Source organism: Hydra vulgaris, chromosome 12, assembly GCF_038396675.1.
Source record: "Hydra vulgaris chromosome 12, alternate assembly HydraT2T_AEP".
Classification (NCBI taxonomy): Eukaryota; Metazoa; Cnidaria; class Hydrozoa; order Anthoathecata; family Hydridae; genus Hydra; species Hydra vulgaris.
The window spans coordinates 72,239,681-72,258,112 of NC_088931.1; the positions used below are offsets into that span (position 1 = coordinate 72,239,681).

At 28.5% G+C, this 18,432-nt stretch overlaps 1 protein-coding gene across 1 annotated transcript; it reads right to left on the minus strand.

Annotated features, from left to right (window-relative positions):
• Window positions 1-2,187: 2,187 nt before the first annotated feature.
• Window positions 2,188-17,183, minus strand: LOC136088991 (uncharacterized). Its single transcript, XM_065814338.1, has 7 exons — window positions 16,953-17,183; window positions 4,203-4,561; window positions 3,941-4,107; window positions 3,497-3,820; window positions 3,187-3,374; window positions 2,748-3,000; window positions 2,188-2,653 (listed from the first exon to the last, which is right to left on the minus strand). Exons 1-7 carry the CDS (start codon window positions 17,138-17,140, stop codon window positions 2,480-2,482), a joined length of 1,653 nt encoding a protein of 550 aa, XP_065670410.1. The 5' UTR covers window positions 17,141-17,183; the 3' UTR covers window positions 2,188-2,479.
• Between the last annotated feature and the right edge of the window lie 1,249 nt (window positions 17,184-18,432).

Below are 18,432 nucleotides of genomic sequence, written 5' to 3' on the forward strand. Positions count from 1 at the left end.
GCACTGAAGTAAGAACAATACCTAATAACATGTCTAAAAAATGTTATTTTAATGTTCAGACCTAGGCAGGAAGCAAGAGCTCTTGCATCATTTTTTTAGCTTTGATACATACTATGATACATTACATTATAGATTATATGATATATTATATTATAATATATCATAAAATGTATAACATAATGTATCATATGACTAAGCAAAGCTCAAATAATGACGCGATAGTTATTGCATTAATGTCGCTATAACTCTCGCTTCCCGCCGAGGCCTGATGCTCTAATAAATAGCACAGCAATTTCTAATAATAAAAGCTAATAATTTATTAAAATACCAATATTTCTAGAATTACTAACTTTAAATTAAAATTCAAAAATCTACAAAATTCAGAAATTAGAAAATTCTAAAATATGAATTAAAATAATGGCTCCCAAAGAAACAAAAATAATAATAAACTTTAATTTTTTTAAGCTAATAAATAACAAAAATCAAAAACAATAAAATGTAACTTGCAACAAAAAATATGCAGAGATCAGCAAAAGTTATTTCTACATTCAAATTTTTTCAAGAAGAAATATGAAGCTAATTGCTAATTGAAAGCTAATGTTCTTTATAATATATTAATTTATATTATGATACATTAAATAAATAAATATAAATAAATATGAAGTATGCTCCTAATAATGTAATTAGATATAAATATGCTCTTTATAATATATTAACCATTACTATAAATAATAAATAATAAATTATATCGCAACATAAATAGATATTTCAAACATGTTTTAATATTTTATGTTATGAACCTAAATTCCACTATTTCCTTACTTTACATTGAGCACAGAACCAATACCCTTTAGGTTTGCAAGATATTTGTAGACAAACATAATGTGACCAATCTAAACAATGATCACACTGAAGCCATTTTTGACTTTTTCCATCCGCCTTAGATTGCCCGCATAATTGACATGGCCATTTTTTAATGCTCACAGCTTCACATTGTTTGATAACTTCAGCCCATGCAGCCTCTTCAAAATATTGCTTAATGTCATCAAGACTTGCTCTTTTATCTGCTATCTTATTCGATAAATGCTTTAAAAATTGGCAGGTGGTAATTTTAGCACTCTCATGCAAAACCTGCTGGGCAACTGTTCTTTCTACAAACCAACAGAGACGGATATGATCTTTTTCAAAAGAACCCAACTTTTCAAATACTTTTAAAGGTTTGTCAAAAAGTCTCTGTTTGTTTTTACCTACACGGCCAGGTGGCTTCCGCTGGGGTTGCCTTAAAACTAAATTTGTATGTGGCTTTTGAGAGAATGCTTCAGATATTTCTTTATTTCTGCATTCAAGTGGGGTCGACATAAAATCTGCACTTGAAGTTGACTGAACTTCTAAAATTTCTTTTGATGATAGAACTTCTGTAGGTGTAAAACCTTTTATACAAGTATCACTTTGATCTTCTGTAGACGTAAAACCTTCAAGACAAGGATCACTTTGAAACTAAAAAAAATTTAAAAGTTTTCTTATGCATTTCTTTAATGATTCATAAACTGAAAGCATGTAAAATCCATTGACATACCATAAGTTCCCATTCACCAGAAATGCATTGTTGATTAATAGATTCTAACAAGGTAATTGCAAGTTCAAATTTTTGGGGTGGCATTTCAGAGAGCAAGGAGGCTATTGGTTGAAGGTAACTCATTGCTGTAGTAAATCTTTGCTTGGATGTGGCACAACAGAGAGGTAATGATTCTATACTTGAGGTAATATGAGATGGCGATTGGTCAAAACTTACCTGGTTTACTTCAGGATTACGTGAAATCCATCTAAATAAATCAATTATATTGTAAATAATTTCTGTAAATAGTAAATAGTGTGAAGTTGAAAAATGTTTTGAAAAACCTTTATTTCAGTGTTCACAAATTTAAATAAAAATTAAATAAAATCAATTCTTTCATTTAATTGAACTATAACAAACAGTCAATTTAGCAATAAAAAAAAGCAATTAATGTATCAAAGCATCATTGTTTGCTTTGCTTCTTAGATAACCTGAATGACAAGACAACTTGTTAAAATAACTTCTTTTATAATAAACAAAATCAGAACATTCAATAACTTGTATATTGTGTGCACATTACAATACATGTTTTGTTTACTAAATTGTAAATTGATTGTTAATCAAATAAATTTTAGTTTAGCCATCAATAACATAAGTGGATTGAAACTTAAATATGGTCATAAAGTTATATAATGAAATAATACGGACCTATATTATCCTATTCCTTTAAAAACTGCTAATATTGATTTGATCAAATGTGTTTTATTTGCATGCTTTTGTGAAAAAACGTCAATATTTATTTGTGTAATATTTATCTAAAACAGCTGTAGTCACAATATACACATACATCAACTGGAACAAGAAACCCTACAAAAAAACTAGTTTGCACCTACCTCTTGCAGCAAGATATTATAATTCACAAGGTTACCTTTTATGAATCAACTCCAGATCATTAACTGTAACATTCTTAGTTCTTAGAGCAAAAAGAACATGTGCACATGGCACTCCAAACCCTGATGCAGCATCACAGACACAAACCCAGTCTATTATGTTATAAAAAGTTGTTTGACGATGGATTACCTGTAATGAATCACTGTCCTACAAAACCATAAAGTGAATAATAATTTTTTGCAGCCTTATTGAAAATCAAACAGTAATAAAAAAAGGATTATATTCAATAAAAAGTAATAACCTCATATAAACTAAAATCAGACTTTACACTTTTGTCATACTGTTCAATGAGATGACGAAGAATAAAAGAAGAAACATGACGCGAATAAAACTTGAGTGGCTCTGGAAGTTTATTATTAACTTTAAGTTGCTGGTCAAAGTCTGCATGTTTAGATTTTTCTATTTGCACTCTATTAACCTTAAGAATTTTATCTATAAGATTTCCAGGTGACATGCGTGACAAAAGGCCAACATCTTTTAGTGTTCTATGATATCTAATCAGAATAATAATATTAATTATTCTAAAAATAAATGAAAAATAGTTAATAAAAAAAATTACTTCAAAATTTAAAAAAATTTAGTCTTCCTTTAGTAAAAAAACATTGTTTTGTTTGATGTAAAACTTTTTCTATCAAAAGACTTTTCCATTAATATTATTTAAGTACTCTTAAAATAAGTACCTTTCGAGTCTGTTATTAGTATGATTGTCTAAATGCAATAGACCTTTTCTATAGTGACCCATAAACATTTCTGGTATTGTCAGCCAGTTTTCTTGAAGATACACATAGAACGTTGGGAAATTTTTTTCAATATTTAACAAGGCTTCAGTGCATGCTGCATGATTACCATAAATTAATTTCTGTGTAGCCTAAAAAAATATTTATATATAAAAGTGAATATACAGTTGCATTTTTACAATATTTTTATAAAAATATTTTCAAATAGTGAGTAAGGTAAACAACAAAAAACACTAATATTATAATTGCAAACCTTGAATAATAATTCCTGATCGTCAGTTGTAAATCTACCCTTTTTAATTTGATAAATAAAAGCTTTAGCTACATGAAAACGACAAAGAAATATTTTATTTCCTGGAAAAACGGACTGTAGACCAGATATTTCTGCTTGAGCTTTATCAATCATGAATATTGACTTATGAAAAGTTTCAATCCCGACCCATTCCTTAGCATGTGTCATTAGGAGCTGTAGATGTGACTGATCCTCACGATAAACTAAAGACTGCACTACAGGTCTCCCCATGCCAGTTTGATCCACAACAGCCATTGTGTATAATGGCATCGAGAAGTTGTTAATCTGGATATTTATAGGAAATTTATTTATAACAATTTATTAATTTTTTAAAATATCTATTGTTTTAAGGAAAAGTATAACCTTAAATGTTATGCCACACACTAAACCTAGGTTAATACAAACCTTATAGGTACCATCAAGCATGATACACTCGGGATACTTTTTTAACAATTTTATTTGTTCAGTTGTTGTCCATGAGATACACTCTACTTTTCTATCAAGATCGGCATCAATATGGGATATAACGTTCGGTAATTCCAGAACTTTAATAATTTCATCAAGAGCAGGACCTGTTTATTTGATAAGAAAAAAAATTAATCATTTAAAAAAGAGAATAACTCAAAGACATACATTTTAAAATTTAAGTTTCAACCAAAACAAAAACCTTTAAATTTCATTCTTTGCTTTATGTTATAAATATCACGAGGTCTTGTCTTTAAACCATGTCTGTTTAAATTGTCTGTTACAAGAGTAGGATTAGCACCATGAGATAGCAGAAGCATTGTCTGCTGTTCGAGAACTCCTTTTGGTTGACGTTCCGAACTATACATAAAGAATTGCTCAGGCCCATGTGGATGGTTATGAACTAAATTTTTTTTCTTAATAAAATAACTCCTTATATCTTTTTTATAGGCTACATAAATAGCCATCTTACAACCACTTGCTAGAACACTATTGTCTCGTAACCCTCTGCCTCTCTTTAAGACACTGGGCATTACTTCCCCATAATGTTTGCATATCCACCTGTAAAAGCAAACTAAAAATAAAAATAAAATGTTAAATATTTGTCTAACATTTTATTCTTAACATTTTGTTTCCTAATTGTGTATAATAATTTATTCATTTAATTTATTCAATTTTAATTTTAATAAATTTATTCAAATCAAATTATTCATAATATAATCGATTTAGCAAAAAGTAGAATTAAGCTAAACCAGGCTCATCGCTATTTTGGAACCAAAATAAAACAAATTTATTATTTATTTAAAAAAAACATCAACCTATATTTTGATTTGTTTCATGGTTATTTTTCTAAAGAAAATATAGTGCAATTTTATATTTTAAATCCTTGGTGTTTTTCTATGAACCACTGCTCCTAATATAAGCAATGAACTTTCTTAAATTCAAAGGGTCTTTTATAACATTTATTAAACTACCTATCCTCAAAATTTGAAGTAAATCTGATGTGCCCATATTAAGTTTAGGTTTCCCCAAGCAGACAAGGTATTTTTGTTAATTTGAAAATTTGAAGCATTGTTACACTGAGTTCGCATATGTAAAATTTCCGGATCACATGGTAGTTTTATTGAATTCGGATTGGTGCTCAACACTTATTTTCTTATTTCGCGTAACTTTGTATACATTACACAGCGTGGAAAATAACGGGCGGTCAACGGTCACTGACCGCCCGAAATGACTGAAATTGCTATTTTGACCTCTCAAAATGAATACTTCCCGGTCAAGGTTGATCGGTTGAAAAAAAAAAAGTTATATAACGTTTGACAAATTATCAGGATGTCTTTGAAAATGCATTTACCAAAATTTCATAAAATGTAAATCTTTGAAAAAAGCTTCTAAAGTAATTTTATAGTTTGTACGCTACTTTAAAATCGCTTTGTTTGTGAGTATTATAAATGACGTAAACTATTAAATTTTTTTGCTTCATTTATCAATACTAATTTCATTTTACTGTTGGTAAAATCCATAACTGCTTTTTTCATAAATGATCGAAGTTCTTATTTTATTATTGTTTTAATAATAATATAATGTTAACTAAGAACATTTTTTTATTCCTACATTTTATTTATATCATTTTATTTATTTTTCTAATAACTATTTGCTTCCAATCGCAATGAAAAAATTTGTTTTTTATTTTTAGTTTAATTTATCCGTAGTCAATAAAACTTACAAATTATCGACTAAGAGCCGCACAGCAAGCCCCTCTGTGATAAAAATAAATTTTTTAGATTTCAATTAGTTAAGACTTCGGAAAAAAGAAAGTTCGTATTTGAAATTGTCGAGGTTCTTTGTGTTCACCGCATTTTGGGTCAAAACATTCCGTGGGTTGACAATACAGTTGGTGAGGAAATTTTTTCTTTATGAGGAGTTTTGAACAAGTTGTCGTTTGAGTTGCTTTGTGTCTCCACGCGGTCGAAGACTCTACTTTAAAGACTCTTTGTTCGGTTGATGCTGAGTGACTGAGAAGTTAACTTAAATATTTAGATAAATTTAAAATTACCAAATGCGCAATTGCTTTTTTTTCTACTATTGAAATCTTAAAAACATATATGTTGTAATATAAAGTTTCGTATTAAGTAACATAAATAATTTCGATAGTATTTCATAAAACGATTGTCATGATTTTATTAAATACTAGTTCAGCTTCTGCCGGCGAGAGGCATTATCATTATTATCAACTAATTAACATTAGCAGTTTATAAAATGATTTTAAATGAAAATGAATGAAAGATATAAAATGATACAAATGAGATATAAAATGTGCAATCATTTTTCTTTTTCAACGTCGGTAACGACTGAAGTTCTTATTTAATTATCATTTAAAATTAATGTAACAAAGAACATTTTCTCCTTCTTTTTCATTTATTTTTCTCATAACCTTTTCCCACAATTTCCGAAGTCATAGCAATGAATGAGTTATTTTTAAATAAATTTCAAATTAACAATCGCTAATTTGCACATTTTTTATATTATTAAATTGTAAGAGAATCGTCTAACATCAACTCTTCAAAATGGAGGCGACTAATAAGAGACAAACAACACTTTCATATTTAACACAAGCAGGATCAGAATTAAAACCACCTGTTGAAAAGAAGAAAAAACTCAATAGTAGAAAATTACAGCTAACAACAGCTCAAAAATAGGTAAACACTACTCTTGCAAAATATAATGCTAATGATTGGCTAAGATATTAAATAATGGAAATTATGTTACACCATTAAAATGTACTGTATGTCGTCAGTATGCTAAACAAATTGATATTTATAAAGGGTATATGCTGGAATGGGGAAGCGATGAAGGTAGTTGTAGGATACAGCACAGTGCCGCAGTTGATCGTGCAAATGGTTTGCAACGTCAAAGAGCCTACGAATTAGCAACGAAAAGTAAAGGAATGGTTGTAAGCGAACAAAATGATAAATTAAGCAACCTGCAGAAAGAAATGCGGCAAACTGATACTTTATCGGGCCTGAAAACCATGACCACGAAAGATCTAAAGTTGAGGTAGGATACTTTATTGCCAAAGAAGAGCTTCCGCTTAGCGTATACCCTAAAATACTACGTTTGGAAGAAAATCATGGTGTAGAGTTTGGCCAAACGTATAGAAATAAAATAACTTGTGAAACTTTTATTGATTACTTTGGATTGAGTTTGTAAAATATTCTCACGAAATTAAAAACACGAAATTACTTCAGTATTTTAATTGATGCATCAACAGATGTATCCGTAATTGAAAAAGAAGCTATATTTATTATCAGTTTCGATCCTACTCCAATAAGAAAGACCGAGATGAGCGTTGAGTGTTCTTTCTTTTCTTTCTTTCTATTTCTGATCTTCAATATGGAACATATGAAGGAGTTTTCAATATAATCAGTCATTCCCTTGAATCAGAAGATATCAAAATTTTTTGAATTTAAATAAGTTGGTTTTGGTGCTGATGGCGCAGCTGTAAATAGAGGAAGTAGAACAAGTGTAAATGTATTACTTCAGAAAGAAATTCCATGGATAACTTTTGATTGGTGTGTTGCTCATTACATTGAGTTAAAGATAAGTTTGCAGAAATAAAAACGTTTAATGATGTCAATAATATCATTTTGAAAATGTATAACATTTATAAAAAATCCCCAAAAAAGTTACGACAATTAGGAAAGCTTGTTGCTACCCTTGAAGAGGATAATTCATTTGAAATTGTAGGTATTCGCCCCAAATTTACTGATGATACGTTACGTTGATGATGCTGTTACGTTATGCTGGCTTCACTGGGAGTGTAAATAATATGTTAGATGCTTGGCATAACTTAGTTGATTACACTATTAAATATTTGGCACCAGATAAAACTGAGTACCGTTAAGTATGGTATCAAATTTTTTCGAGCTCTATGAAAAAAGATTTTTTGTCCAGTTCTACTTCTTGTTGAATTGTTGTTCGTATTGCCTGTTTCGAATGGAAAGGTTGAGCGTCTTTTTTCTCTTATGTATAGAATTAAAACTGACACAAGTAATCGCTTAACTGAAAACGGCTAAATAATTTAATTCGGGTGTGCACTGATGAAACAAATAGTGAAGAATTTGATGTGAATCCTGCCATTGAATTATAGACCGAAGACATTGCGAAGGCCTACTCAAGAAAGTCTAAAAATTTATTCAAAAAAAGCAACAAAAAAACTATAAAAACATAAATTGATTTAATTAATTAATTGATTAATTGTATCGTCATCAGACGAGTCTTTAGATTTAAAATCGTCTTTCGATTAAACTTTGGATAATGAATCAGATGAAACGTATCTTTAAAAAAACATTTTTAAGTTATATAAAACTTTGTTTTTTCTACCTTACGCAATTATCATAGTAGTATTACATAAAACGATACTTGATTAAGTATTCAGTTTAAATTATTTGGATATACTATAAAAACATAAATTTTTTATTTTTATAAAAAATAGAATACAAATAAGGAATACGAGTTCGTTCAATTTAAAGTATCAAGTTATTTTTTTATTTAAAAATTTTCGTCATGCAGAATAATTACTATAATGAAAATTTAAACCAAAAAAAGATTAAAATTTTGACCGCCCAAAAATAGCAATTGACCGTCAATTTTATGTATTAGCCGGTCAGTTTGACCGCTCGACTTTGATTTCTTATTTTCCACGCTGATTACATATTTTTTTACAGATTATATACAGAGTTGTTAGTCCTAGGCCTTGATCTTGCCTTAAGCCCAAAAAATAGGTCCTTGACCTTGCAACTTTCATCCTTGGCCTTGAAACTTTTTAGCCTTGACATTTTTTTGTTTGTTTGAATACAGCAGTAAATTACTAATTTTCTGTTTATTTTAGCAAGATCTTTTTTGCCTTTAGGAAATTACAAAGTTTAAAAAGTATTACAATGAATAAAAAGTAATTACATATGAATATTTTGAAGACAATAAATTGTATGAACAATTTGTTTTTTTGAAATAAAAAAAAAATGTTCAAAGATTTTAAAATTTTCATTCAGAGTAAAATACATGTTTTTATATTTAAAAGCATTTGAATTTTTTGAAACAGGCTCGGGTATGCTTAAGCAAAAAGTTAAGAGGCTTAAAAATGTGCTTAAGCTTAAGAGCCATTTTCTGTAAGAACCAGACAATTTTCAAGAAAAAAAATACTGAAGGTCACCGTTTGGGTTCATTTTCGCATATTTGCTTTGTATAATAGATGCAATTACAAATACAAAATATATTGGTCTAAATATTTGTGATTCGGTCAGGGCGGTACTTTGAAATTCGGATAAATTTTAGTCAGTATGCTTATTTTTCATAATGTCATACTTTAAGAAGCTACTACTAGAACATTTTTTATTTTAATATATTTTATCAACTTATTTATAACAGACAGACACAAGTTAAACTAGTTAATTAAAAAATAAATATGAAAAGTTGTTCATTGTCTAGAAATCATAGCCTAAAAGTTCAATAATTGTAAAAAAGTAATAACATTAAGCAGCCAATTATTAAATAATAAAGCCAACATAGCCACATGGATTTTTTTACACCAGATGATAGCTGTGGATCTAATTTTCCATTAAAAAAATAAAAATGCGCGGGGTTGGATCGGCATCTCAAAATATAAGCCATGAAAATCAAGTTTTTGAAAAACTTTTTCTAACTTTAGACCGCTATAAAAACTAAACCCAAAAGATTTGAAAAAAATGATAAATGGAAATACGTTAATAAAAGTGTAGATTGTTATATAAAAAAAAGTATGTGTGATCTTAAATTTGAAATTATGCTTTTAATTAGTTTTAATTGCTTTCAAACAGCTATTGTTATCGTATTTTTATACATGCATTTTTATATTATGCTAATAATATAAATAATAATACAAAAATGCTTTTTACATTTTTATATTATGCTACATGCTGTGTGGAAATTATTTAATAAATTAAAAATTTTTAATTCAACAATTTTGGCATTATTGTATATCAATACAATAATTCCAAATTGTTTTTGGGGTTTTATAAAAAATATCAAGCCTATAATAATTGCTTTTAACAAATTCAAAAGCAATTGACAAAAATGATACCCACATTAATTTATTTTTGATTGCCATCAAAACAATACACTTCCTCGGTGCAATGTTATTGAGGATATTGAATAAAAAATTAATTGCTAATTACAGTATTATGGGCTTCGTTAAGTATTGAGAAACTGTATAAAAAACTCACCTTCATCGAAACACAATAAAAGTTCAAGACCGTGTATGTTGGAGAAAGGGCATTATGAGAAACGTCCAACCCGTGCAAGCACGGAAACAAGAACGCTAAAACGATGATAATGATGATGATGATATATATATACATATATATATATATATATATATATATATATATATATATATATATATATATATATATATATATATATATATATATATATATATATATATATATATATATATATATAATGCCCTTTCTCCAACATACACGGTCTTGAACATCTTCTTTCCTTCAATAAAGACACTATCCTGCTTCCACAAATTTGGATCCATTTCAAGCCAGCCAGATGGGATATCTAATATATTGAAAAACCTCATGATGTTTGTAGATACTAAGTCCACAAGCTTGAGTGATTGGTTGTTCAAACAACTGGGGGGCGTTTGGGAGGATTTTGATAAGAAGCACTTTTAGATTTTCTTATGCTCAAAGTTGCGTGCTGTATAAATACTTTATGGAAGGTGAACAGATAGGTAAAAAAATGAGTGGAGAAGTTACTTCATAAAGATTTTGATCACCGCCAATAATGTTACTACGCAGCAGATTAAATCTTTGTTTTCAAGATGGACCAGACAGTATAAAGCAGAGACATTAAAAAAAAACGATTGAAAAAGCAAGCAATCAGTCAACTGAAGAAGAACTGAGTGATAGAACTTATTATGACAACGATGATGGTCAAAATGCTAAAAATAACAATCAAGATGATAAAAATGAATTTGGAATGGCAATACAAGAGCAGGTTAATGTTATAATATATTATAAAAGAATTTAAAATATAATATTGACATTGATAGCTAACTTTTAATATCAGTTTAAAATTGTTTCTGTTATCACTGCATTTTTTATTCAGGGGGATTTTGTTATCGATGAGCTAGCTGCGTATAAGAGAGACAGTTGGATGGCTGTGGAATATAATAACATATTTTACCCTAGTATAGTTACAAAGGTAATTTATTTTTATTTAATTTCTTCTGCAATACCACGTTTAAAAGTTGTTTTATTTAAATGTTGTTATTCAATTAAACAAGTTGTTTCACTGTTCAGATTGATGAGAATAGCGTAAGTGTTTCGTGCATGGAATATGTAACATGTGACAAAAACTGTTTCAAATGGCCAGCTGCAGAGAAAATCCTTAACTACAAGGAAGATAAAATTTTATGTCAAATTGTGCCACCAATTCCAATAAACCCAAGATCATATTTTACTGTGCCTGCAAGCGACTTTGATAAAGCAAACGTTATCTTAAATAGCCTACTTCTTCGTAAGAAATAAGTACAATATTTGTTATTTAATTCATTCTACCACATATTTAGTAGTTTTATATAATGTTGCAAAGCATTTACAGAATATATAAAAACAATTAAACTAAACATTCTATTTAATAAATGCATGATTATGAAATGTATTTGTAAATATTATGAAAAATATCATATTGTTATATTTTTCAAAATTATTTTTTTAAAAAGTAAGTTAAGATTGCACGTAAAATTTTTTTGTATGTTGCAGTCAACACTTTTATAAACACATTTCTAGTTACATATTTTTCAAAATCTTTGGCTTTAGTTTTTATAGCGGTCTAAAGTTAGAAAAGGTTTTTCAAAAACGTGATTTTTACGGCTTGTATTTTGAGATGCCAATGCAACGCCGCGCATTTTTATTTTTTTAATGGAAGATTAGATCCACAGCTATCATCTGTGGAAAAAAAATCCATGTGGGCTATGTTGGCTTTAATAGAAACGGCTTTTTAAAGTTTGTACTTACAATTATTGTACTTTAAGGCTATGATTTGTAGACAATGAATAACTTTTAATTTTTAATTTTTCTAGTTAAACTTGTGTCTGTCTGTTATAAATAATTTGATAAAACATATTAAAATGTTTCAGTTGTAGCTTCTTAAAGTATGACATAATGAAAAATAAGCAAATTGACTAAATTTATCTGAATTTTAAAGTACCGCCCTGGCCGAACGACAAATATTTAGACCAAAATATTTTGTATTTGTAATTGCATCTATTATACAAAGCAAATATGCTAAAATGAACTAAATCAGTGACAACTAGTATTTGCAACTGTCTGGTTCTTACAGAAAATGGCTCTTAAGCATATTTCTCAAGATATGCAATACTTTTTCTTAAGATATTGCAATACTTTTTGAAAACATGTGCGATCTTGTAAGTTTTGTAAGCGAGACACAAAAAATCTTCTGTTCTGATACATATATATATATGTTTTTGATTTATGATACATATTTTGCATAGATATTTTTACATAGATTTATGATACAGATTTTGCTTTAAATCACAAAAACTTCATTAAATAGTTTTCATGCACTTTCGAAAATCTTAGTATTAGTTGAACTGCGCTCATAAACATCTGTAATATAATACAAGCTGAGGCTCACCAATATGTTTAAATATGCTTATTTTTTTCTAAATCTGAGCCTTCATATGCTTATAAGCAATATCCTTATAAAAAAACAAACATGTATTCATTCATCGAAAAGTTTGGATTTAAAAAGTATGAAAGTTCAATAAAAAAAAAAGACATTTTTTTTTAATATTAACATCATATAATTTTAAATTTTTACGTATTTTTGTTTTTGGCTTTAATATATTTCTATTTTCAAATATATTTTCTTATTGACAACTTATGCGCATAACTTTGATTTAATTTTGAAACATGCGGATTGGTTGTTTGCAGATCGAAATGTACGTATTACCCGTGAAATACTTGGATTTGTCCTTTACCTTATCCCTGGCTTTGAAACTCTTGTCCTTGTTCTTGGCCTTGGAACTTGTGGCTTTTTTGTTTTAACATATAAAACTTTATATTTAGTTTTAAATTTTAAAATTATATATTCAATTTTATATTTTTAACAAAATTTTTGTTCACTACACTCTATGCTTTATTTTAATATATAATTTTTTAGTTAAGTGACACAAATTTAGAAGAATATACTTTTTTTGGCAAAAAAAAAAAAAAAAAATTTGGGTCCAACTTTTTATAGCCTCTCCGTATTTTAAAAATCACAACTTAAAAATTCCATAACTTTTGAAATACTTGACCTACTAAGAAAATATTAATACTTTTAGAAAATTCAAAATTAGAGGCATATATTTTTTTATTTTAAAATTTCAAAATTTTCTCACATCCCTATCATATATATACTTTATATGGCTGTTATATAATTTATATATTGACAATATATAAATTCTAATATATAAGTACTGTATATGCGGTAGTGGTGTAGTGGTAAGAGCGCTCGCTTTGTAAGCGAGAGGTTCGGAGTTCTTCTCCCACCACATCCCTGGAAGTACCGCGCTCAACTTAGTTTCTCCGCGCAGCGGCCTTGCTTGGCAAGTTTTGTGTTTCGGAGTTGAAGAGTTGAGAGAGAGTTGCACCACGAATAACAACTAAAAAATAAAAATCACAAAAAAATTAAAAAACCCACCCATTAAAAAACCCACCCAAAAAAACCCAGTTAAAAAAACCCAAAAAAACCCGGGTTTTTTTTGGGTTTTTTAAAAATAATATTTTATTTAAAGGATTCTCTTTGCTTGCTTTTTTTCTGCGATTTATTTATTTCAGAAAACATTTAAACATAATTATGACTAGTTAAAAGATTATTATTATTAAGAAGAGGATATGGATATGATCAGAATATAGTATTTAATAAGAATCAAAATTTTTAAAAGACATGATTTTTTTGAAATATTTCTGAAAAAATAGTTTTAGTATTTTTTACAATATACTTTCAGTGATCTCAGTGGCTTTCATCAACCATATCAAAATCAGGCCTGTGTTCTATCTTACAAATTACAAAACTTTTATTCATACAGTATTATTATTTGTGTAGCATTAAGTGTATTTAAGTTGCATATTTCGATGCAATGTGTATTTTTCAGAAAAAAATCATTATAAGAATGCCATTCGGAAGTGGAAGGAAGAAAGGATGGGAGTGGAAGGAGGTCAGTGAGATAGAAGGAGACAAAAATAGTGTTCAGTGTGACCATTGTTCAGAGAAGATTAGTGGAAAAATTGAAAGAGTTCGTATTCATTTGGAGAAGTGTAAAGAGAGAAAGAAGGACACTGATGAACAAGAACCAAGACCTGGAAGCTCAACAAGTAATATTAGCCTCAAATGAGTCAGATACTTCAATTTCCGAAGGATCTATTATGTCCAGCTCCACACCAGCAAAAAGGTTTAAAAGTAGTAACTTAAATAACTTTGTAGTTAGAACATCAAATGATCAGAAAGATGTCATAGACAAGCAAGTTGCCCGGTTTTTTTTCAGCTCTAACATGTCTTTTAATTCAGTGGAAAATTGTGAGTTTCAGAAACTTTGCTCTCTTCTTCGTCCTGGGTATGTCACCCCAAGCCGAAAGAAACTGGGAGGAGATCTATTAAATGAAGTCTATGATGATCTGTCAGCTGGTATAAAGAACGAACTGGAAACCAAAGACACGATAATTTGTCAAGATGGATGGTCTAGTATTCGAAATGACCCAATAATTGCTCACTCGTTTTATGATGGAAAAAAGAGTTATCTGTACAACATAGTTGACTTAGGATCAGAAAAAAAAACTGCAGAATACTGCTTCATAATCATCAATGAAGCTATAGTTAGCATAAAAAATGATTATAATAAGTTTGTATTTGCTATCTGCACTGACAATGAAGCTAAGATAAAGAAAATGAAAGAGCTGATCAAACAAGAGTATCCTGATATGTTAACATATGGCTGTAATGCACACTATATGAATTTGGTACAGAAAGACATTTGCAATTCTTTTTCAACAATTCTAAAACAGGTTGTTGAAGTTCAGAAATATTCTAGAAATGTGCATATGGCCCATAGTTTGTTAAAAGAAAAAAGTGGATGAATGCCTCAGCTGCCAAATGAAACACGCTGGAACTCTCAAGTTGCCTGCATTGAGACATGCCAGAAAAATTATAACTTCTACGTGGAGATCTATAGAGAGAAGATAGAAGATTTTCCAGCCAATATTGGAAGAATAATTGAGAATATAGCCATCAAACGTGAGGCAAGTCGTCTTCTTAGTAAAATGAAAAAATTGGGGATTGCCTTAGACAAGATGCAGAGTGATTCCTGTCATCTCTCTGGCACAGTTCATATCTGGTATTCATTGATAAAGGATGAAGAGCTATCCATATACTATGATGCAATAAAGAAGAGATTTCAAAATGCTGTATAACCCTTTCATATTTTGGCCTAAATAACTGACCATCGCTATGTAGATGATTACATTGATAATGATAATGAAAACAGTGCAGAACAATGGTTAGAGGACAGGAACCCTGATTTCTTGGGTTTACTTTACAAGTTTAACTTGAAGGACAGGGAGGTGTTCCCCAAACAAATGTTCTCAGAATCACTGAAGGTTATCTCTCCATCAGAATGGTGGAACATCATGAAAGGAAAGGTTACTAGATCTCAAATCAGGGATAAAGAGAATTCTGCCAATTTCTGCAGCTTTCTAGTTTCTCTACACTCCTGTCCTGCTAGCTCAGCCTCAATTGAGAGATGGTTTTCAACCTTCGGATTTGTCTGGTCGAAGATCAGGAATCGTCTTGGTGCAGATAAGGCAATGAAACTTGTGAAGATTTACAAATCATTTCACAATAGCTCAGCAGCTGACAGCAGTTCCTGTGATGATATCAAATCTGAATAATAAGTAGGTAAGTAGTAGAAAAAATCGTTTTTAACTTCAGTATAACCATCTAAATTCTGAAAAAAATTCTACTTCTATTATTTCAGTGTAATTTATATTTGTTTTAGTTTATTCTTGATGATCCCAGAGGAAGTGTTTAACTGGAATTCTGTCAAAAACATCTGAAAAGCTGACAAGAATTGAAAATTATTGTAATAATCAAACAAAGTAAAATTATGTAAGGAGAATTTTATTTACAGTTCTTCAATTTATTAAATTTTTCTTGTAAAAGCTCTCTTCAATAAAAAAAAATAACTATTACCATGTGTTTTTAATTATTATTTTGAAAAAATTAATTGTTTAAAGATAATTTGAATGCAAAATAGGTATTATGTCTTTCATTTTCTAAGCAAATAAAGCTATTTTAAAAAAAACCCAATAACACACTAAAAAACCCAGTAGGCTGGGTTTTTTTAAAAAAAAAACGGGTTTTTTCCAACCCTGGCATATACTATGTATACTGTATATAATATGACAGTATACACTATTGTATATGTGCATACTATACATAGTCTATGTATAGTATACACATATACAATAGTGTATACTGTCATAGACTATGACAGTATGACATAGTATATACAGTATACACTATTGTGTATATAGTACTGTACTGCAGTTATATATATATATATATATATATATATATATATATATATATATATATATATATATATATATATATATATATATATATATATATATATATATATATATATATATATATATATATATATATATATATGAGTGTACACTCATATATATATAAATAAAATATATATAAATACAATAGTATTGATAACACCAGTAAAAATAAGGTAAGCTGTCACAGTAATCGTCACAGCTTACCTTATCATTACTGGTATTATCAATACTATAATCATTTTTTATTATTATTATATTGGGCTCACCTACAACCATATATAGCATCAAGAGGAATACAACAAATCTGGGAACCTTCCTTTACTTTTTTATTGTAATGTTCAACTTTTTCTTTTGAATCAATTTTAACGGGGTGAAAATTTAGTCTACAATATTCATTAACAGACTTTTCTGCTTCATCAAAATCTTTATAGTTCTTAATGAAAATATCCTCCATTTTTTAATCTTTTGAACTCTTATTAAAACTCTTAACACTTCTATCTACAAAAACTTTCTTCTAAAATAAACTCGTTGTTTTAAGCATGCGCACTTAAGAAATGGAAAGTAAATTTTCAAAAATATTCTAAAAATAGATTTTCACTGTACGTATCAAAAAACGCATCCTTAGGTACAGTGAATTTTCACTGTACTTATAATTAACGTATTTAATCTCTTATACAAACTTATATTAATAATATAAGTTTGTATTTATATTAATAAACTTATATTAATAATATAAAATAAACTTATATTAATAATATAAGTTTGTTATATAGCTCTGAAATCATTCTTCAAGCACTGTTGAATATATGAACGTAAAGTTTTTACTTATATTTATATATATATATATATATATATATATATATATATATATATATATATATATATATATATATATATGACAATTTTATAAAAAAATTTTAATATTTAGTAGAACAATAACAATATTATTCCCAATATTGCAAAAACGCTATATAAAATATATTCCTGGCTAACCTGATAATATATTTATTTATAGAAATAAAAGTATTCAGTTAATATGTCATCACAGAATATGTAATGGAGAAAAATGAATAAAATAGTAATTGATTTGTTTACTGAGACAGATAATACAACAAAAACAAATAAACAATAAATATTTATTTCAGATTATAGAGTTGTTTCAGAAGAATCAATTGAGGAAAAACTTAAAGGTGTTTTCTCCAATCTTGACTCGGGTAGTTCTGATTCTTGTGTCTTGAATCATGGAAACGTATAGATATAAATGTTTTCATGATTCAAGACACAAGAATCAGAATCAGACATAGATGACATAGAAAAAACAGTAAATGGAAATCTTCGTGAAAAATTAGCGGAATGGGTTGTTGTAAACCAAACTTCTTATTCTGCATCGAATCAACTCTTTTTTATTTTGAGAAACAATGGCCATGCGGAACTTCCAATTATTGAAAACTCCATGTAACATTCCTCTGCAGAATATGTGTGGTGGCGATTACATTTATTATGGTTTGGAAACTAATATTTTAAAACATTAAAGTAAATTTCCAGATCTGGAGAAAATTGAATTAGTTGTGAATGTTGATGGGATGCCATTATTTAAAAGTACTTAAGTCGCTTTATGGCCCATACTTTGCTCATTTTCAAGTATTCAACCATTTTGAAAGAGCAAACCTTCTTCTGAAGAGAGCTTTATGTTTGATTTTGTAAACGAATTATCAATTTTATTACAAAATGATCAAAACTCCTGAC

Excerpts from the sequence above, each read along its gene's own strand:
- LOC136088991 (XM_065814338.1), bottom strand. The coding sequence starts at position 17,140 with ATGGAGGATATTTTCATTAAGAACTATAAAGATTTTGATGAAGCAGAA. Across the intron at positions 4,562-16,952 it reads GATGCTATATATGGTTGTAG|GTGGATATGCAAACATTATG; the intron begins GTGAGCCCAATA and ends TTGCTTTTACAG. Across the intron at positions 2,654-2,747 it reads CTGATTTTAGTTTATATGAG|GACAGTGATTCATTACAGGT; the intron begins GTTATTACTTTT and ends ATGGTTTTGTAG.